General features: G+C 37.3%; 2 protein-coding genes across 2 annotated transcripts; one reads left to right on the forward strand and one right to left on the reverse strand.

The window, feature by feature from the left end:
• The first annotated feature begins 721 nt into the window (after positions 1-721).
• On the forward strand, positions 722-2,644 carry dlx3b (distal-less homeobox 3b). Its single transcript, XM_057826791.1, has 3 exons — positions 722-1,179; positions 1,429-1,613; positions 1,687-2,644. The coding sequence occupies exons 1-3, from the start codon at positions 807-809 to the stop codon at positions 1,999-2,001; spliced, it is 873 nt and encodes a 290-aa protein (XP_057682774.1). The 5' UTR covers positions 722-806; the 3' UTR covers positions 2,002-2,644.
• A 7,687-nt stretch (positions 2,645-10,331) lies between these two features.
• dlx4b (distal-less homeobox 4b) lies at positions 10,332-18,490 on the reverse strand. Its single transcript, XM_057826792.1, has 3 exons — positions 17,850-18,490; positions 16,262-16,452; positions 10,332-11,573 (listed from the first exon to the last, which is right to left on the reverse strand). The coding sequence occupies exons 1-3, from the start codon at positions 18,172-18,174 to the stop codon at positions 11,313-11,315; spliced, it is 777 nt and encodes a 258-aa protein (XP_057682775.1). The 5' UTR covers positions 18,175-18,490; the 3' UTR covers positions 10,332-11,312.
• Between the last annotated feature and the right edge of the window lie 4,594 nt (positions 18,491-23,084).

The following is a 23,084-nucleotide window of genomic DNA, read 5'->3' on the forward strand; positions in this document are numbered from 1 at the left end:
ATTTAAGTTTAAATATTCCCTACAATCAATCAGCATGCTAAAGCAATTTATTTTCTTTCTTTTTTTTTTTTTAACACGCCCAACCACTCCCCTCCAGAAAACAGCAAACATGCATAAACACTGGATAGGAATTTACCCTGGGGGCTGCATCAGCTGTCTTTTTTTTTTTTTTTTCTCCACCTATCGTTCCTATCTCTTTTTCTCACCCCTAAAGTTGACTCCTAGGCCTCGCCAAACACAATTAAATAACAATAGCTGGCAGCGGGAAGCCTATTCACTGAGCTGAATAAAAAGTGTGATCTTCAGGCAAAACATTGCATAAAAACATTAAGGAGACGGTCTGGCGATAGGATTAGTTCCTTGGGGAGACAGAGAAAAAAAAAAAAAGAAAAACAGAAGACATAGAGAAAGCTCCGGTCAACTATTGTGTTCTTCCTTACTGGAAATGTGCAAAATATAAAAAACAAATATTAGTGTGGTTGTAATATTTTGAATGAAAGCGCTTGTATTTGTGTTTTCTCTGGACCAACAGGTAAATGCAAATGCGTCATTGAAAACACAAATAAATGTCAAGTCGGTGAGGTTTGCGTGCGGAGGGCTGGCCTGCACCTAAGGGTGCCAAGAAAAGGGTGGGGGTTGTTCTGGAGCCAATAGGAGCGCAGCATCCCGCCCATTTCTTTATAACTTCATGTCACAGACACCCAAGCATGCCACAACCAAGTTCTTGCAGTTGGAAGACTTTAAGTGGACTTTTCCCAATAGAAGCCTCCATCCACGCGTGGATTTACCCCTGCGAGGAAACCCCCATGCAACCCTCTCCCAAAAGCATGAGTACCGAGCAGTTATACGAGAAGAAAATCGCCGGGATTTTGACCGATCTTCCCGGATCTATGAGCTCCCACCCGACCTCCAAGGATTCCCCGACTCTACCCGAGTCGTCGGTGACGGACATGGGCTACTACAGCGCGGCGCAGTCGGCCCACGGCCATCACGAATATTACCAGAGCCAAGCGTACGGACAGCCCATGAACTCTTACCATCACCACCACCAGTTTAACCTGAACGGAGTGGGGGCCGCTGGAGTGTACGCCACGAAATCAGAGTACCCTTACACGAACAGCTACAGACAGTACGGACATTACAACAGAGATCACCTGCAGGCATCATCTCCGAGCTCAGGTAAGGAAATAGCCATTTAAGTACAAAAGCTGCATTGAATGTATAATGCAACCTATAAAGTATTCCTTAAAATCGTATTAGGTTATGCTATTTTCTTGCATAAAAGTCACAATAATAAACAAACCTAAATTTTCCAACATTTCTTTGCGCAATAGACGCTCATTAATTTGTTCTCAATATATGTTTTCCTATTATATTAGATTTTTTAAGCTTTAAATTCATAGTATTATACTGTGTTTCACCTTTTAGTCAAAGAGGAGCCAGAGCCCGAGGTCCGAATGGTGAATGGCAAACCGAAAAAAATCCGCAAACCCCGCACGATCTACTCCAGCTATCAGCTCGCAGCTCTGCAGAGGCGCTTCCAGAAGGCGCAATACCTGGCTCTTCCAGAGAGAGCCGAACTCGCAGCCCAACTGGGCCTGACTCAAACACAGGTACGATTCCTCGCACAGATACTCTATAAAACCGAGTAAATATGAATCCACTAATAGTATATTTCTCCCTTAGGTTAAGATCTGGTTCCAGAACAGGAGATCCAAGTTCAAGAAGCTGTACAAGAACGGCGAGGTGCCCCTCGACCACAGCCCGAACGCCAGCGACTCCATGGCGTGCAACTCCCCGCCCTCCCCCGCAGCGTGGGACAACAGCACCCCCCAAAACACCCCCCTCAGCAGACCTCAGGCGCCGCAGCCAACTCACAGCTCGTCGCCGCCTTACATGGACGATTATAGCAACCACTGGTACCAGCAGGGATCCCACATACAGCATCCGGGAACCGTGCACCACCCCGTCCCCCCACAGAGCGTGGGCGCTGTTTATTAACAATGACTCTTTTTTTTAATTTTCAAACGAGGTCTACCCAAAAAAAAAAAAAAAAAAGACTTTGCATTGAACGCGTTTGGACCGGGAATTAACAGTCCTAAGGGGATGATCCTGACCAGAACTTTTTTTGACAAAGCACATAAGGGATTTGTGATCACTTGTAACGACCTATTTAAAAGACATCTGACGTGTTGTTGTTTTTTTAAATTATTTATCTCTTCTGTTATAGTCCCCTTCCTCGCTTTTTTAATGTAAATAGATATACAACGTTATTTTTGTTACAGTAACCATGAAAGCAATAATTGCAGTTAATAGTTAAAAATAATTCATCCCGAGCGTCACATGAAACTCAGGTCATATTTATAAGGATTTGTACAAAACGTCGAAGGCTGTAAATACGTGTTTATATAGAACCACTATTATGATTCTATTTGTTTGAACGACTCAATTGTGGTTCTCCATGCAGAAGTCATTTTTTTATACTCATGTTGCCTTCTTATCCTTGGAATAAAGGTGTTAATTGCACGTTGTGTGTCCACGTAGTCTTGTAATATCTTCATTAAGTGGTGTATGGTGTTTACAAAATGCCGCCGTTCTAATTTACTCAGGGAAAATATTACAAAAAATAGCCACGCATCCAAAAAATAATCATAATTGAAATAAACATTCACAACATCAGCAAATCTACAGTCCGTGTTTTATTTCTCCTTAGACACCTAAATTTTAAAGCATAATTGTTCATGTCCAAATTGAAGTTTTAGGCAAATTTGTTTGCTGTTTGTTGGTTTGCTGGGAGGATCAACATGCCAACTAACTGGTTGTTGAGCGTGCTAAACAATGTTGTTGACGTCAGAAAAAGCAGAAAACAAGTTGTGCAGATGAGTGTTTTTTGGCAGCATGGACGAGCCCTGCAGTAGGAGGCGACGCAATTGCAGACATGCTGGAGTCTCTGGGTTTTATTGCGTCTCCGTGTTGAGCTGTCGGAAGAGTGAAGTAAGCGTGGTTGTGCTTGTGCATGTGCTTGGGTTGGGGGTGCCTTCTTCACTACTTCGCACTGAATGAGCCAATTAATATGCAATAAATAAATTATTTAATTAATGGTGAGGAAAATGACTTTGGTATAGTAAAAAAAAAATGGACATGCAACCGCAATGAGGTTATACTGAAAGGTTGTTAGAATACATTAAAATTCATAAAATACTGAACATTTTATCGAAAATCGTCACTGTTTATCCACTGCAAAAGAGGCAAAGAGCCATTTTAATATTTAGAATGTCTCACTTTATTCGAGCCATCTTTAAAGCCTAAATTTGAACTCACTTGAATTCAGTTCAGTGAGTTTTTAAGCAAAATCACTTATTATTTCAACACACATATATATATATATATATATATATATATATATATATATATATATATATTATATAGATTTTTTAAATATATTATTATTATATATATTATATTTTTATGTGTAACATGATTCTGATGATCATACTTAAAACACGAATTTGAAAAATGTGTAGGTCTTTTAAAAAAAAAAAAAAGAATAAATGTCAATACTTTTCACAGAAAAACACTTTTTTTCCCTTCACGACCTCACCAATCGCAACAAAAACTATATCCCTGTTAAATGTAAATACATGTAATGCTTTTTCTTTTTTCAATATTAATCGGTGAGCTCTAAAATAAGGACATGCTTATTATTATTATTATATATTATCATTATTACAAGCATGCTTATTCCTTTGAAGAGACCAATTGTTTCCTGATGACATTCAATTATAAAGTGCTATTTTTTTCTCTATTTAAAACTGGAATTGTAAATGTTTTCCTTAAAATTGTAAAGTTCAATTTGAAAAATGAAGAGATTTCTGTGTTTGACCTCACTTAACATTGTTGTTATTGCATTGCGAACAGTCAAGCAAGCATATTGTCCCAAAATTCACCACCAGTTGCGCTAAATTGTGCTAAAAAAAATAAAGCTTCACATAGCCAATAGCTTTCTGGCTTGCACACAAAGTACATTCAGGTACTATTAAGAACCCTCATAACCACTAAGAATGGGTGCTGAATAATACCCACAAGTGGTTAAACCTACAAAACCAGAACAGTTTTTATTTTTTATTTTTGAGATTGTGTATATCTTGGCGTGTTGCGTTTTAGCAGATGTGAATTATTTGCATTTTGGTGTCAATTAATTCTCATCAGTTGGTCATGTGATCTCTAAAATGAAGCCAGCGCCCGGCTTGTGTGGTCCTCGACCGCCTTTCATCAGGGAAACCATTTGTGCTGAAGACAAACGTGCATGAGTATGTGAGTCCTCCAACGTACACTTTATCTCTAAATATGAGCAAGTGCAAGCAGCCATGGAGGCGAACTATTGAACTTGAATGTGATCCTGCCTGGCCGAAAAGAAAAAAAAAAAAACATCACTGACTCTGAATAGAAGCGATGCTTGAGTCCCAGCGAGGCCTTTACTTCGTCCAGCAGTCAACAGGCCTGTGTCAGCGCTTGTCTCTGGGGGGCAACAAAGCGAGTTTAGGCGGAGGTCGAGAGCTCCTCAGCGAGGCCGAAGTGACGATGGAGAAACTTCCAGCAGCTGTCTGGCGTTCAGACCACGTCTGGACTGAGCATCAGCTGCATCAGGGTCACTCATATGGTTCAGTTTGCTGTAAACACATAAGAAATACATTGGCCAGGAGGGGACAGCTGTGGACTTGTGAACCCTGCCTGACCCTATACCACTCAGTTTTACATGCTGGTCATCTCCATACATTGCAATCTGAACAAAATTTTCAGTCTTCTATAGTGTATTTACCAACTCAGGTCATGAGTATTTTGGAGCCTATCCCAGCTGCAAGAGGCTGGGTACAGTCACCAGTCTATTGGTAGGCAGTTGTACAACCTCTGCTTCAATTTTGGGGGGAATGTGAGAGGATGCATCACATCACATGGACAGAAATTGCCAGAGACGCCCAGACTTCTGTCTCCCCGAACCAGTTCATCCATTTCTTGCAAAGCTGTATGTTAACTAAGACATTCCGAGATAAGGCTGCAACAACTAATCGATTAAATCAATTAAATTTTATTAATAAGTTAGTTGCCAATGAATTTGATAATACATTTTTGCCAGTAGCTATGAGCAGTCCCGTTTGGGTCTTTGTTTGTGTGTTATGTGAGGCTGCGCGTGGGCCAATGATTACAGCAAGAGAGAGGGAGTTTAGTGCTACACTCAGGTTGGTTTGCTGAAACCCTAATGTTACAAAGTGTCAAAGTTAGATTGTCTTTTGTGTTGTTAGATCCAATGTGCCTCTGTCAATTGTGAGTAAATTAAACCAATTGTTTTGTTTGTTTTCTTTGTTGATGAGGTGTTACTACTTAGCACGGAGCGCCAAGCTGGTTAGTGATTATGCTAATCAGTGTCTTATGTGTGTCCGTTTGTTCGGTTATTGTTTGATAGTAAAGTTGTCTCATTTCTTTTTTATGAAGAAACCACACATATAAACCTATTCATATAACAGTTTAGAGTCTCCTTCCAACGCAAGCTCCCATTCAAACTGTAAAATGTCATACAAGAGAGAGTGCTTTGCAGTTGGATTTGGATTGTATTTATGAACAACTGTTTGATTAGAAAAAAAAAAACAAAAAAAAAAACGTCATTACAGTCTGCCTCCTCCTTATTTGATTTTGTTTAGTTTGTTTAAAGAAAATAAATGAGTCATTGACACAATGTATATCAGCGCTTTGTCCCCAAGATAAAAAATGCCAATCAGCAACACTTTTTTTTTTTTTTAATGAACAGGACTTTTGTCTTGTCTACTGAGAAATTATTTTTATGTTATATACTCAGAAACTTTATTAAAAACTTTTAACAAGTTTTATGTACTTAAAAGAGTACAGTTGTAGACCACAGGTAAGTCAGGAGGCTGTGATAAAATATTATTTTTGAAGGAAATAGTCATCCATTTTGTCATCTTTTGTCATTGTTACTTACAAAATGCCTAAAACAAGTTAAATGGTGAAGGTAATTGAAAAAAGCAACAGTTATCAGATTAATCAATTCATCGTTTAGTGAATCGTCCGATTACAAGGGCGTAGGTTTGCATAGGGACGGTAGGGACATAACACTACCAACTTTTCAGGATGTTCAAATTATCCCCACCAACTTTAAAGCAACCTTATTATCATTATATAATGACTTCAGTTATATAGGTCATTTGTCTATCCTATATGTTGTAAGGATAGAATTGATCCTACCATTATTAAATCAATTACAATAGTTTCATTATGTTCACTTACACTGACCCCTTTTCACTTGTTGAATGTGCCAGTCCATTTTTCCACTGAAACGCACGTTTGATTGGCTGATGACTTGAACCCCCCCCCCCACACACACACACACCCATTCACAGCCCGACAGAAATACAACATGCCTCCTCCCCCGCCCCCTTCAAAGACGAGGGATATTAGAAGTTTTTTTCCCGCCAGCAGCAGCCACTGTAAGTAATGTAAAAAAGACGTCAATGTTATAGAGGTGGGGAACACTCCACTAATTTTGCTACTGCTACAGTGCTTCAAGTCGAATTTACTCACTGAGATTTCTTGAAATAAGAAAAACAGCTAGCCGAAAATAAGCTTAACAGACTTATTTTAAGCAAAAAGTTTGTATATTTAATCTTAAAAGAAAAGCTTGTTTGTTAGAAATGTTCTTAATTCAAGAATATTGTTCAAAACGTTATTTGAATTTTTTTTTTTTTTTTCTTGATTTAGGTGAAAGATGACCACCTTCTAGATGTATAGGCTCAATACGAACAAATAGTAATATTTATTTAAAGTAAGTGGAAGAATCTGACGACTTAATCTGTTATCTAGCCTTTAACACTCAAAAAAAGATGGAAAAGATTATTTGACTAGATTTAAAAATATATACAGTATATTAGATTAAGACATTATACATTTGCAGTGTGAAAGTTAGTGTAAGTCAATACAGTTTTATTTTGCATTAATCATTTAGCCTATCAATTATTTAGGTTCACATTGGTGAGAATTGTAGCCCTGACCCCCATTTACCAAATATGTTTGGTCTTATTAATGTCCCATCCCCTGAAAAAAGTGTACATGCAGGTTATGCTGCTATATCGTCCCTACTAATATTAAGACCAGACCTACGCCCTTGTCCGATTATTATTTTTATAGTTGGTAGTTGCAGCCCTATTCCGAGCCATGTTTGTTCTGGTTCTTCACTAGGACCTCCTCCCCCTGGTGGAACTTGACCAAAACACTTCCTTAGCATCCTAACAGATGCCTGAGCCACCTCACGTGGCTCCTGGATGTCAGACTACGTTAGATCATGCTAACTCCAAGGCCAGATTTGAAGCTCCAGTCAGAACTGTGAGGCAGACGTGCTAACCACCCATGCAACGGGCAAACCTCCAGCAGACATCGACTAAATTACATTATAGAAAAAGACAACATGTGATAAACATTAACAAGAGTGTAAAACTGCAATTATTTATGTCCATGTGGTGCCTGGCCTGAAAATTCATACAGTTATGCTGTTTGCGTCTGCCTGAATTCTGGTTTCTCTCTTAATTTGTGGAACATGCTCATCATAGGTTTTCATCTAACTTGTGATAACTTCAAATCTCCTTAAAAATCACATTTTACTCATTGAAATGGAGAGTAAATGGACAAAGTGTGGAGAAAAACAGAAAAAAGATGGAGAACTGAGGAAATGATGTGAGAACAATGGGCAAAACAGCCACATCAACAACAGTAATAGTCCACGATGACAGCAACTACAACCGCAAACCATATGGTGAAATAAAAATGGAGCCTTATTTGATTTAAGCAAATCTTGTTTTGAGATGTCCTTAGAATATGGTGTAATGTTGTGGCTCATCACTATATAGTCGTGCCTGCCAGATACAAGTTTAACAAGGGTTGTTCCGATCATGTTTTTTTGCTCCCGATCCGATCCCGATCGTTTTAGTTTGAGTATCTGCCGATCCCGATATTTCCCGATCCGATTGCTTTTTTTTTGCTCTCGATTCAATTCCAATCATTCCCGATAATTTTTCCCGATCATATACATTTTGGCAATGCATTAAGAAAAAAAATGAATAAAACTCGGACCAATATATACATTCAACATGAAGTACATAAGTACTGTATTTGTTTATTATGACAATAAATCCTCAAGATGGCATTTACATTATTAGCATTCTTTCTGTGAGAGGGATCCACGGATAGAAAGACTTGTGACTTTGTATATTGTGACTAAATATTGCCATCTAGTGTATTGGTTGATCTTTCAGTAAATGATACTGTAGCCATGCCCAAATGCATGATGGGAAGTGGAACCATGAATGTGCGTAGTGCTATCAATTGATATATCTTCTCTGCGTTGGGAAATAACATAAGGTGTTAAGAAAAAGATCAATTGCTACCTTTCTTCCCCACATTGCTTCCCATGATATTTCTAATCGTAGGGAGAGGGATTGTAAGGCTTTAGCCAATTAAAAAAAGGCGCCAAAGGCTGCCAAAGTTCACTCTACTCATTTTACGCTGCCTTTTATCTCTCTATATAGGTAAATCGGCGCCATTACAGATTGAGCGTGACAATGCGTGGGTGGGTCGTGCAGTGCATGCATTAATTGCGCTAAATATTATAACGTGATACATTTTTTTAAAAATTAATTACCGCCGTTATCGGGATAAATTTGATAACCCTACCTTAAGCCTAAACTAAAGACTCTGGATGAGTGTAACATATTATGTCTGTAATGTTAAATACGATTAGAAAATGATTTAATTAAAAATATATATATATTACAGAAAGGCATGGCCGATATTTTTTTTGCCGATTCCGATACTTTGAAAATGACGTGATCCGACCCGATCGATCGGCATCTCTAAGTTTAACTCATAACTCACTTCACAGTTTATAATTTTTAAAAAAGGAAGTGTAGCTTTTCCCCCACTTAAGCTAAAAATGTTGTACAATATTTTAGCAAAATGACACAATTATACTCATATATTTAACTAGTTTTTGTCCACCAAATCAAATGCCCCTGGAAGTCAGTATTAGACTGCTGAATATAGTGTAACTGTCTCAGTTCATATACACATTACTATTTTAATACCTCCACCCTTAAACATTTGTCTCTTATCTTCTTCTATACAGTTATATTCCAACGTTGCACTGTAAACTGTAAAGTATATAATTTTGGTTGCAAATACTGTGGGGAAATGTGTTGTTTTTGCCATGTTGCATTTTATCTGCTGTGTATTACAGCAGTGTTTTGGATGTTTTAAATGCTTGCACATAAGCTATACTTAGCATTTTTTGCTGGCTAACGTATGAATGACTCATAAAAATACAGTGCGCGGATCCACATATCTGGCGACTCCAATCCAATCCTTCCGGGAACAAACAGCGAGTCTCTATCACATAAATCATTACATTTGAGGGTGAAGACTTCAGTTGGGGATGCAAAGCAGTGATTATGGTTTGGGGGAAGTCTCAAGAGAGTGAGTGTAAGTCAATATAGTGTCATGTGCAGGGATGTAAACACAATAGAGTGTTTGTGTGTCCTCCTCTTGCGAGCCCGATGTCTGCCAAACTTAATTCCCCTTTCGAATCTCGGGAGAAACAGCACTTCGTGTCCCGTGGAAGTGAAGTCAGGACTCGCTTGAGAGGAAACCAAATTGCTCTTTCAAATGCTCACATGTCACATCACTGTAGTTAATGATGATAATCACCCAAAAGGCCTCCGTAACCACTGGGATGCTTTTCTATTTGACCTATTATTGTCAATGCACAATCAAAACCAAACAAACTCTGTGTCCCTCGTAGTCACGCTGCTTTTAGCAGATCCTCTCTTTTTTTCCCCACACAAAGCTTTCTGACTGTCCCCTTTACTGTGCCTGCATGATAATTGGTTTGAAAGAATCATCTGTCCAACCACACACGCCATTATTCTAATCTAGAGATGGGCAATTGCCTATAATTTTCTCAGACATCCAGTCACAATGCTTAACAAGGCACGTAATCATCATCAATGAGGATAGGCCTTGCATATTGCAGAAAGGGGACTATAAAAGAGCCAAATTTGGGGGGCTGCAAAGGGACTTCTTCAGCTCTTCCTCTTCAGGATTCACTCCAATAACAAGAATGGAGCTCCAAACAAGGTGAGGGTTCATCCTTTGAGGACATTTCAATTCAGTCCAAAACAGAGCGGAGTGCATTGTTCATGATTCATGTGTTGATGTTTAAGAGTAGCTTCTTTTATTTTCTTTATTATTGAATATTCTTTATGGTTCTATGGCAAAAAAAAAAAAAAAAGAAGAAAAAAAAAAAAGAAACGTGTGTATGTGCTGTAATGAAATATTTGTAGAGATTAAATCGAGGTGTTTGCAGTGGACACAATATAAAATTACAGGACTGTATTTGAGCTAATACATGGGGAAAAGTAATTATATGATTGTGTACATTGGTTGTACATATTAAAATAAGGTAAACAGATATAATTTTAAACAATCAGGTCACTTTATGTGTTTATCATGCGCAACTAAGGATCATTGTTTTTCCAGGAAATGCATGCTTACCTAATATTTTAACATGAATGGAGTTTAAATATGAGTGAGTTTGAAAAGCAGTATTGAAAATGTTGCTGTAATTACGTTTAAGGTGAAAGAACTTGATCAGTGTTGTAATAATAAAAAAACAACAACCGAAACCTAATTGTCCTGGAACGTGAAAGCCCGTCTTTTCTTTGCTTTCAACTCACTTTATGACATTTTAAGTACAGTAGAATGAATGTTTGAACTTAAACAACAACAAAAACACCAACATTCAATGCTGTATGATTTTCTTTTTTTCAAGACTCAATTCATCCCAAAGTTATAGCAACAAAAAATGTGTTAAATTCAAAACAAACATTTTATTATTATTATTATTTATTTGAATCTCACACGCATTTGCTGAGTTCCATTCAAATGCCCGTTTGCGCAACAGAAACGCCAGAGGGACATTTGAAGGACGCATTTAAAGGCGACATCTCCACAATTAACTACAAAGTTACAACAGAGCGCACTCAACATCTGTTTGTGAACTCCGAGAAAATTAAAAAGTCTCTTTTGGTAACGTGATCAACATGTATCCAGACATCGCTACGCATTAAAAGCTGCTCTTCAGCCTCCTTTGTCAATAAATGATCCGTAAAATGATGCGCAAAAAAGTCCGTCTCGGGGAAGAAGTTCGTGTTTATTGTGGAGTTCAATGGGCCCGCAGTAAACAATCCATGCATTCACAACATCTGATGTCTCGACATGCCCTCCTGGTGCGGATGTTGGTTGGGGTACCAGTGGCCCAACGTGTTCATGTAATTATTGCTGTACACGGGGCCTCCTGATTTATTGGCCATGGAAACATCCCAAAGTTGGGGCATTCCATGGGGCGAGCAGGGGGACGCCGAGCTGGTGCTGCTCAGATGCTCCCCTTCTGGCCCGCTCCCGTGTTTCATGATCTTTTTGTATTTGGAGCGCTTGTTCTGAAACCAGATTTTCACCTGCAGGAGGGGAAAAATGATAATCCGTATTACATCGCAGAAATCATTACAACCTTAATTACATTTTATCAACTACAGTAACGTATAGTTGCTGCAAGACAAGACAATAAATGCTTTCCTAACGACATGTTTGCCATTGTAATAGTTTGAACCAAGGGCGTAGGTTTGCATAGGGACGGTAGGGACAAAACACTACCAACTTTTCAGGGTGTTCAAATTGTCCCCACCAACTTTTAAACAACCTTATTTGCATTTTATAATAACTTGAGTTGTATAAGTAATTTAGATTATATTCCCGTATATTGTAAGGATGGAATTGACCCTACCATTATTAAGTGAATGACTTTCTTTATGTTCAGACTTACATTGACACCCTTTCACTTGCTGAATGTGCCAGTCCAAAATTTTCCCTCAAACTCACGTTTGATTGGCTGATGACTTGACCCCCCACTCCCAAAAGTAGTAGTGTTTCATCTGAAGAAATGCTCCATTTTTTTCCTTATATTTACTAAGAATTTTTTTTGTTACATTTAATTTATTTAGACAGACAATAATGAGTGGTCGTAAGACAAATGGTATTTTTTTGCATTCCTGGATAGTTAAAAGATGATTAACATGGTTTGTATTTTTTGTGTATGATTGCATATAATTTATGTTCAAATATTGCAATTAAAATTTGCTAATAAAATCCAGACATTTATTCTGGAAGTTTCCAAAATGTTTGATTAGTAGTTTTTGAAAACAAACATGTGAATTGTACGATTTATCACCTGAACCAATACATATGCACTCCAAAAACATACCTACTTAAAACTAGTTAAATTCCTTTGTTTTCAGTGTAAATTTACGAGAAATAAGTTAAATTACCAGCTAGTGCATCGAGTAAATTTTACTCACTTAGATTTCTTGAAATAAGAAAAATAGCTATCTGAAAATAATCTAAACACACTTATTTTAAGCAAAAAAATCTGAAATATTCTTAATTCAAGAATATTGTTCTAAACGTTATCTGAAACCATTTTTTTTCTTGATTTAGCTGAAAAATCACCAACTTTTAGATGTATGGGTTTAATAAGAACAAATGGTAATATTTACACTCAAAACAAGATGGAGGAAATTATTCAACAAGATTTAAGAAGAATGATCAAACTAAGACGTTATAAATTTGCAGTGTGAAAGTCATTACAGATTTATTTTGCATTGATCATTTAGGCGATCCACTAATTAGATTCATATTCATGAGAAATGTAGCCCTGAACCCCTTCACCCAATCTGTTTGGTCTTATTAATGTCCTGATCCTAGCAAAAAGTGTACATGCAAGTTATGCTGTTATATCGTCCCTACCAATATTGAGCCCAAACCTAAGGCCTTGGTTTGAACTGTACTGATAATGATAATTATTTAACATTATTATTATGTATTATTATGAATATTACAAACAGTGCAGCTCGGTGTCAGAAACGTCATCAAAAGTATTTTTAATATTGCATTGTTACCATCCTCAAGATAAAATGTGAACCATGCAGCGAAAGTGTTATTTAATTTGGTGTGCGGAAAAAATATTAACTCAGTCCTAGTGAGATGATTTACAGCCTTAACATGTGATCAAACCTAGTGTTAATTTCCTTCCTAATTATTGCAAGCAGCTACATGTAATTAAGCAGCGTAACTATTATCACTATTATATTAACAAAACCATAACATGTCGTGGATGAACGGCTTCTAAACTTGTGGTCACACATGGGACTTTCCTCAAGTCGAGTAATTAGTAGAGTAAATAAGTCAGGCTTTATGATCTCCAATTACAAATCACAACATTTTTTCCTCCCTGTATTTAATGTTCTGACGTATCTGCATGATCATTTTCACCAATTGGTACAGTATTTTTTTTCTCATTGCAAATAAAAGACACACACACAAAAAAAAAACCATAAGTTTTACCATTTTTGGTTTGCATGTGCATGAATTTAACTTGGTTGCCAATGACAGTTATAGACGTCTGATAAATTTTGATTGGGACAGGGTGGCAACCAGGTAAAATAGATTAGACGATTGTAGTCGTTAATGGGTGTTTTCAATATAAATTTTGCTAACTACCACAGCACATACTCTGTGAATACTGGATCGGAAGCAGTGGCGTCGTTAGGCCTATTTTATTGTAATATTTTAGAGGGGCTTCATCTATTCTTAAGCCCCATTAAATAATTTGTTGTTTTTATTTAATTTAAAAACAATAAAAACAAATCAATACAAAGAATTGCTGACATATTAATGAAGTTGCCAAAAATTTCGACACACCTTCTCATTTGTACGTTTTCTTTATTTTCACGACTATTTACAATATAAATTCTCACTAAATGTAATAAAACTATGAATGAACATGTGTCGAATTGTGTACTTAGCAAAAAAACAACAACAACAACAAAAAACGGTGAAATAACTAAAAACGTATAATACAGATACATGTTAACGATGTTTGACAGACGTTAAGGATTGATCATGCCAGAGATGCTTGAAAGCTGAAACTTCAAACCGCAGCATGCGTCAATCATCGTTTGACTTGTCAAACAGTTGCTGTTGTAACTCATAGTGTGTAAGTGAACAGCTTGAGCAGATTTGAGTGGACTCACGCAATGACACGTTGAATAAAGACAAGCATTTTTCTACTTTATTCTTGTTTAATAATAATTCGGTGGGAGAGGAACATGTTTAAAACTTACAATTATTACATTTGAAGTGCTTAAAAACTATTTATTTGAATATATATACTAGTATATATACAGTGTATCACAAAAGTGAGTACACCCCTCGCATTTCTGCAGATATTTAAGTATATCTTTTCATGAGATAACACTGACAAAATGAAACTGACATAATAAGTAGTCTGTGTGCGGCTTATATAATATAGTTTATTTATTTTCCCCTCAGAATAACTGAAAATATAGCCATTAATATCTAAACCCATGGCAACAAAAGTGAGTACATCCCTATGAAAAAAATGCACATCCCTAAATGTCCAGATTGAGTACTGCTTGTCATTTTCCCTCCAAAATGTCATGTGACTCAGTACAGGAGTGCATGGCTGTCACCCCAGGAGGAAGCCTCTTCTGAAGACGGTACACAAGAAAGCCCGCCCGTCTCTTTAGACCATAGGACATGGTTCCAGTAATCCATGTGGTTTGTTGACATGTCTTCGCAAAGTGTTTGTGGGCTTTCTTTTAAAAATTGGGTAAAATTGGGTATCAGTTAATTTGATAGTGTAAATTGGGTAAAATTTACACTATCAAAATGAGTGTAAATTGTTACCTCAATTTTATTGAGTAAATCCTATAGGGTTCTTTTTTTCCGTGTATGCATGTATGTACTGTATGTATATGTTTGGATATATGTTTGTGTGCATGTGTGTGTAAGGAAAATTAGACTGACCAAGATATTACACAAATTCAAGTAATTAGTAGTATTTTCAGGGTTTAAAATTACAGCCATTTTTGTTACATATATGCCCGAAATGTAATCTGTGCGATTTACAAATATATGGGAACAAACAATTACTGTGTTGCGAGTGAAAGCCATAACATTAACCTCTATGACTGAATATGTGTGTGTCAAGGGCGTAGGTTTGCATAGGGACGGTAGGCAACTTTTCAGGATGCTCAAATTGTCCCCACCAACTTTTAAGCAACCTTATTTGCATTAATCAATGAGTTCAGCCATAAAGGTCATTTAGATTGTCTTCCCATGTGTTGCTAGGATAGAACTGACCCTACCATTATTAAGCGAATTACTTTTATTATGTTAAGACTTACATTTACCCCTTTTCACTTGCTATTTAGTAGTGCCGGTCCAATCCCCCCCCCCCCCCCCCCCCCAAAACGCAATTGGCTGATGACTAGAACCCCAACATTCACACAATCCCGACAGAAATGCATGTCAATATCCCGCCTCCTCCGCCCCCTTTGAAGAGGAGGGATATTAGAAGTTTTTTTTCCAGCCAGCAGCAGCCACTGTAAGTAATATAAAAAGATGTCAATGTTGTAGAGGTGGGGAACACACCACTAATTTTTCTACTGAAAGTCCAACCAGCATCAGAGTTAGCATGACATTAAACTGTGTGAACTTGCTAACCTGTAAAACTCGAGTAGAAAGCTGCTTAGATAGGTGTCTTCCTGTATGTTTTCTACTGTTAATGTTAATTCAACTGTGCATTTATTAATTAAAATGTATTTATTTTCTACATCATTTAAAAAAAAAAAAAACATTTTTATTTGAAGCCTATGCACATTTTAACCCCCCCCCCCCCAAAAAAAAATAATAAAAAGCACCACTCTAAATTTCCTTTATATGAAGTCAGCATTTTGAAAAATGACTTTCTTCCTATGAAAATAATTTTAACTTTTTTTCATTTTTATGTAGGAATGTACCCAATCTGTTTGGTCTTATTAATGTCCCATCCCCACCAATAAGTGTACATGCAGGTTATGCTATTATAGCGTCCCTACCAATTTTAAGACCAAACCTACACCCTTGGTGTGTGTATATATAATTATTAGTCTTTGTTAGCTGTTTCTTAAGTTTTATGCTTGTATGCTACGTTCAGTTATACATCCTGTGTAACACCTGGTGGCTAAGTCCCCCGTTCTTAAAATCTAGTGAAGCCCCTGGCTGTAAGTGAATGAGTTAAAGCTACCTGAGTCTGGGTGAGCCCCAGTTTGGCAGCCAGGTCAGCACGCTCCGGGAGGGCCAAATACTGGGTTTGCTGGAAGCGCTGGTGCAAAGCCTGCAACTGCAAACTGGAGTAGATGGTGCGGGGCTTCCGGATCTTCTTCCCTTTGCCGTTCAGACGTGCGTCTCTCGTTTCGAGCGGAGACTTGTCGTGATCTGGTAACAAATCAATGACGTGTGGCCATTTTGTCAGATCGAGTGCAAGCAATTATACTAATAAGCAAGTACGAGGTAGTATTACTGGATGATTACACGTATAATTAGAGATTACAACCATCTATCTATGAGAATAGTTTCCCAACAGGTATTAACAATCCAAAGGATTTTATGTGTTTTGATTTTTGCAAATTACAGCACCATCAATTAGCTCTAAAACCCAAGGTGTCCAATTTATGGCCTAGGGGCAAAACTGGGCCTGTCAACAATTTAAGTGGCCCATGAATAGCTAATCAAGTGGTTCAAGTTTTTTTTTTTTTTTTTTGCCACCAATTGATTTGTTATTTTCATCTTTCCATCCTATTATTTATATTTAATACATGCTATACTTTTTGTAAAAAACAAATGCCCCTGCATGGTTTTCGGACTTCTTATTTGAATGTTCAGATAAATTTATTATTTTTAAAAAGCTGTTAGAGCCAAAACATCACAAAATTTGTCAGATTCACTATTGTCATCTTTTCTAGCACAACTTTAGATCACCGCAATTACACTGAGGGACATAAATTTGTTGACAAATTTTTGGGTGCGGAATCCAAAACTAATAATAGTTTTTCCTCTAATGTGTCATGTTTTTGAACTACAGGATGCCCGAAAAGGCAAAATAATACTATTAGATGTTTGCTTGTTTTATAAACATTTTGACAAAATATATTTACTTATACAGGAACAAAAGAGACTTGATTGCAACGCTTATTGAACAATATGTTTTTATAATTGATCGGCTACTGTAAGTTTAATTCAATGACAGTAGCTGAGGTAAAATTTGACATTTTTAGCACATTCAGAAGTGTTCAACTTAAGGACTATCACTGCCAATAATGGTCAGCCATGATATTTTGCTGATAAAAGGAAGCTATGGAAGGGGAAAATGACTGCAATTTTGGAATCGGCATGCAGTTTTACTTTTAATCAGCATAAACATCAAACAACAGAATATTTTTTAATTGTTCCTCAGAGTTATAGACTAATGCAGTTCTTTAGAACTGTACCCCCCCCCCCCCCCCAAATAAAGGTCAAATATACTCATATCATTGGGTGATTTTTTGTTTGTTTGTGAGGATTTATAAAATTGAACCCAAAAGCAGTAAAATATACATATGTATGCGTATGATAAGCAAAAGAAAATAATTTGGGTACCACAGAAAAGCTTTCTGAATATTTTACAGTGTACAAAATGGGTTGACAATGTTGATGTAAAACATAAAACTTAACTACCGGGCAGTGTTGAAATATGTTGACAGAATGTGCTCACAAACTTTATCATCTAGAAAGATTTGGGAAGACACTTGAGCGACAATTATTGTCCGAGCATGGACACGTTTGCCTGTGCATACCTGCGTGCTCTAATCGACCGTGCAGGCTCAAAGCGCTGCCAGAGCTGTTGTTGTTGTGCTGGTATTGCATGTAGGCAGGCTGGGTGTGAGGATTCGAAGCACCCGGGTAGGCGTAACCCAACGAGCGGCCATAAGATGCGCTTCCCGGGAAGGATCCGTCATGCTGCGAGTGACCGGCAGCGTGGAAGCCGTGCACGGGGTAAATGTGAGAAAGCCCCGGAGAGCGCTGCTGGTGAGCCGGATGTCCGTGGCCGAACTCGAGAAAGGCCGATTTGGACGGATCGGGGCCATTGAGAGTGTCAGGCATGAGAGCCATAGACATCATCAGAGCGTCCACACAGTGAAGAAGATGGTTTCATGAGTTCTGAGGAGGAGATCCGGTACAAAATCCACACAGAAATGCCGACAAGTTCCAAGCGCACGCGTCCGAAGGCGATGGATGCTCCCCAAAATATCCACGAAAAGCCAAGTTAAAAAAAAAAAAATCCTTCTTTGCAGCTGACAAGGCTCGTCAAACACTTCCAGCGTGGAGAGCTTCAACACTGCTCGTCTTGTGTCTTGCAAACTCAGTCTCCCTCTGATTGGCCTTCAGCCGCAAACTGTCACCGGATCCGCTTGAAGCTCATTAACATGCGCTAAAAATCAAGCTCTGCACCCGCACGCACGCACATAGGACCTCCTTCTATACAATAGCAACACATGAAATTATGTTCATCGTGACATGCGGTGACTGACGGAACCGTTGTTTGAGTCCACAAATAGTCCCCCAAGGACACAACAAATAATATTTAGAGAAATCAGTTTTCTTTTTTCATTTGTTTGGGGGTGAATAGAGGTCCCATTTGAGGAGATTGCATATTTGCACCCAAATGCATTTTAACAAGCATATACAAAAATGGCATAAAAATAAAGCGCCATTAGAAATGACCGAAACGGCATGTATTTTTGGTCATACGTTATTAATGTGTTTGCTTAAAATGAATCACACAGCAATTCAAACACTCTTATTAGAAGTAATGGCATGCCGTTTTAATGAAATAAAACACAATTTATCACTTATTTTACCCATAATTTAAAAGCAGTCCTTCAAATGAAATAATTTCCAAACTAAAAATTTGATGAAGTTAATAGAAGTTTCTCACGTGCGTCCAACTTTAATTTTGCATTTGCAGAATTTCATTAAAAAAACACATATTTCCCCACACGGTTTATTATAGACTATTTTCAAATATTGCGCAATAATCACTGCTTTTTTTGCCGCTCCAAATGTTTTGTTAAATTTGTATATCTAATTTTTCAGTTGGGCCATTCATACTTAAAAAAAAAAAACAATTATGCAGTCTCAATTATCCCAGTAATGTATAGGAAAAGTTAAACGGAAATACAAAAACACAGTCGTTTAAGTTTTACAAAGATAAATATACAATGATGGGAAATGGGAAAACATGGATGTGGGAAGGTTGTGCAAAAAAAAAAAAAAGGCAGACACGTACAAGCCGTTTGTCAAATTATGAACTGAGGCTTTAATTATTTTTATTTTAGAGTTGAAATTACAACGCAACAAAAACAAGTTGGGGAAAAAAACATTTTTGAATGCATGCATAGAAATAGAGCCATCACATGTGAGCTCACATGTGCAGTAAGATATGGTCACATTCTAAAGAGTGTTTGGTGGGTTGAGCGTGTTGTCCAAACCCATCATTTTGGTCAGGTTCTACTAAACGCCATAGTGAAGGCCTGCCTGCCTGCCTGCTGCTGGGCCCGCTTCCCGATCCCCACATGCAGCCACTCAGCCAAATCAGGCCGCCAGAACACAGCCACAAATTATCATTATTATTATGGGACAATTTCATTCACAACTAGAAACTTTATAACACTCAAAAATTGAGTGCGAAATCTAAAATAGCCTATCACTTTTGAACTTGAATGCCATTGCAAGTAATGAATCCATAACACCATAATTACTATAATAATTAACAGCATTTCCACCAAAAATATGGGCCTTGGGGCTGTGAGCATCATAAGCCTGCACTTAAAATCCACTCTTCTTTAATTGGTCATGCATATACTTTTCAGAAGATCAAAGAAATCTAGCAACTGCATACGAAGCACTTTTATATTATTAAAATACATAATATACCTCCAAGCTTTTTTATTATTTTTTTTATTTTTATTTTTTATTATTATAGCCTGAAATGACTTCACAAACATCCTGAGTGACACTTTAGCCTTTTGAGTTCAAATGCAAAAGAGAAGTCTGAATGTATTATTATTATTTTTTTAAATCATTAGGGAAAAAATATTCTCATAAAATTAGGATGTTATGGAAACAACAATACTCTGTCACGAGAAATATTGCACAAAACTAAACGAGACGAAAGAATAACAAATATAGTAATAATAATAAAGCAATAACAAAGTTGCAATATTACAGGAAAACAATAATTTATGAGAATAAAGTAAAAAATAATAATAGATAAAAATGTTAAATTTTATGAGCAAAACATCAAGGAATCTTGAAACTAACAACCTATTGTAAATAAATCAAAAATGTGCTTGACATTGAAGGTAAATTACAACGTGCTTGTTTCAAAACCAACAATAAATGCAAATGTGATAAACTTTAAATACAATTGAACTGTACTTTGTCAGTGAATCATTTCCATACCACAGAGGAAACCTGTGTCCCATTTGTGGTATGAGTACCACACATTTAGTCATGATTGATTTGGAGTATACTAGGACAGTATGTGCAGCAGTTCTAAGGCTAATTCGGAGTGGTGGCCGGTGTTTTTTTTTTTTTTTTGCTCCCATAAAATATATTTTTAAAAAACGCCCCCTCCGTTTCTTCACAAAACCATAACCCTGGAGTAAAACTGACAAGTATTACATATAAATGGTTGTCTTTTGCAGGATTAGGAAATGCAACATGGAATGATGCCATGACAGGTAGTCAGCTGGTAGGTGTGGCTCATTTTTGTCTAAATGGCACATGGCGGCATTTGCATTTGAACTCTTCACTTGCACATCTAATGAAATCCAATATGATTTTCAGCGACATTAGCAGATGAGTAGAGCAACTGGACATAATGTTAATAAATGTGCTTGGACTTGGCACAGCAATGTAACTCTACTCTGACAGTGTTCATTTATATCTGATTTTAAAAAAGTAAGATATTACTACCAGCACAGAGAAATAAAATGACAGAAGGGGCATAAATTGTAACATAAACTCCTCATTGTTCCATTAGTTTGCATAGTTCAAAATAGTAGTTGGCTAGTATTGTGTGAAAGATCACGTTGGCGACGATTAAAAAAGGTGTTGGTTGAAATAGTGCTAGCTTCAACATCAAAGCAGTTTTTGGACAGGTTGATGCAGGTCAAAACAAGAACTCAATTTTTGTTTTCTTGGCCTCCTTTTGTGTAGCACTTGGGCTGCAGATGTTTGACTTTTAGGAAAACACTACAGAAAATGACAAAACCCTTTGTTTTAGTTATAGGACAATGAAACACATCTTTTTCCTATATGCAAGTTTTTTCTGACTACTAGCGTATTTCATAACAAAGTTAATAGAGCAGTAGGGCTTCACTGTCGAAGTGTCAGTGGGCAAGACACTGAACCCCAAACTTCTCTAGCATGGGGGTATGGCAGCAGCACCACCTACTGGTGTGTGAATCTGTGCATGAATGGCTGAATGTGAGTTTGTAAAGTACTTTGGGCACTCTAACACTGTAGATTAGGGGTGTGACAAAATATCGAAATGGTGATATATCGTGATACTTTGTATCCCGAAAGGTTATCGATATAAGATATCGTTTTAAAAAGGTGTCAATAAAAAAATAAAATAAATAAATTAAAAAAAAAGGCTGCCATTGACAGTGATTGACGCCCAATCCATTTCCATCCGTCCCAATCCATTCAAAACCAGAGCGTTCACAGTCATTCGGTCCGATTTTCGGGGCATTTACAGGTCACTTGCTTTTCATTTTAGGCCATTTACAGGTCCTGTTGAGTTTGAGTCACTGCCTATTCATTTGGGTGATTCCCAGGTAACTTCCTGGTCTGTGACGCAAAATAAACAGCAAGTGAACCATGAAATACCCCAAAATCAACAGGAAGTAACTAGAGATGTCCCGATCGATCGGGATCGATCACGTCATTTTCAAAGTATCGGAATCGGCAAAAAAATATCGGCCAAGCCTTTTTAAAATATATATATATTTTTTTATTAAATCGTTTTCTAAATGTATTTAACGTGACAGACATAATTTGTTACACTCATCCAGAGTCTTTAGTTTAGGCTTAAGGTACCGATAACGGCGGTAATTAATTTTTAAAAAATGTATCTCGTTAAATATTTAACGCAATTAATGCATGCGTTGTACGACCCACTCACACATTGTCGCGCTCAATCTGTAATGGTGCCGTTTTATCCATTTAGAGAGATAAAAGGCAGGGTAAAACGAGTAGAGTGAATTTTGGCAGCATTTGGAGCCTTATTTTTAATAGGCTAAAGCCCTCTCCCTATGATTAGAAATATCATGGGAACCAATGAGGGGAAGCAAGGTAGCAATTGATCTTTTTCTTAACACCTTATGTTATTTCCCAACACAGAGAAGATATATGAATTGGCAGCACTACGCACAGTCATGGGTCCACTTCCCATCATGCATTTGGGTTGAATGGCTGCAGTATCATTTACTGAAAGCTCAACAAATACACTAGATGGCAATATTTAGTCACAATATACAAAGTCACAAGTCTTTCTATCCGTGGATCCCTCTCACAGAAAGAATGTTAATAATGTAAATGCCATCTTGATGATTTATTGTCATAATAAACAAATACAGTACTTATGTACTGTATGTTGAATGTATATATTTGTCCGAGGTTTATTCATTTTTTTCTTAATGCATTGCCAAAATGTATATGATCGGGAAAAATTATCGGGAATGATTGGAATTGAATCGGGAGCAAAAAACACATGATCGGAACAACCCTAGAAGTAACTGAAAATCAACAGGTAAATGACCTTAAATGGCCCAAAATTACTCATTGCCTGACATTGGCTGCCACTGACGGCCATAGACGTTCAATCCGTTTGAAGTGGGAGGGTTGGCAGCGAATGAACGAATATTCATTCGCTGCCACCCTCCCACTTCAAATGGATTGAACGTCTACTAGTGATAAACTCATTCCAATTCACAGCAGAAGCTTGTTTTTCTGTGTCTTAG

Source organism: Corythoichthys intestinalis, chromosome 21, assembly GCF_030265065.1.
Source record: "Corythoichthys intestinalis isolate RoL2023-P3 chromosome 21, ASM3026506v1, whole genome shotgun sequence".
Taxonomy (NCBI): Eukaryota; Metazoa; Chordata; class Actinopteri; order Syngnathiformes; family Syngnathidae; genus Corythoichthys; species Corythoichthys intestinalis.

What these genes read in the sequence shown, in the direction of transcription:
- dlx4b (XM_057826792.1), bottom strand. Translation starts at nt 18,174, where the DNA reads ATGATGTCTATGGCTCTCATGCCTGACACTCTCAATGGCCCCGATCCG. An exon ending in CGGTCGATTAGAGCACGCAG is followed by an intron (nt 16,453 to 17,849) that starts GTATGCACAGGC and finishes ATTTGTTACCAG; the next exon opens with ATCACGACAAGTCTCCGCTC. An exon ending in TGGGGCTCACCCAGACTCAG is followed by an intron (nt 11,574 to 16,261) that starts GTAGCTTTAACT and finishes CCCCTCCTGCAG; the next exon opens with GTGAAAATCTGGTTTCAGAA.
- dlx3b (XM_057826791.1), top strand. Translation starts at nt 807, where the DNA reads ATGCAACCCTCTCCCAAAAGCATGAGTACCGAGCAGTTATACGAGAAG. An exon ending in GGCATCATCTCCGAGCTCAG is followed by an intron (nt 1,180 to 1,428) that starts GTAAGGAAATAG and finishes TTCACCTTTTAG; the next exon opens with TCAAAGAGGAGCCAGAGCCC. An exon ending in TGGGCCTGACTCAAACACAG is followed by an intron (nt 1,614 to 1,686) that starts GTACGATTCCTC and finishes TTTCTCCCTTAG; the next exon opens with GTTAAGATCTGGTTCCAGAA.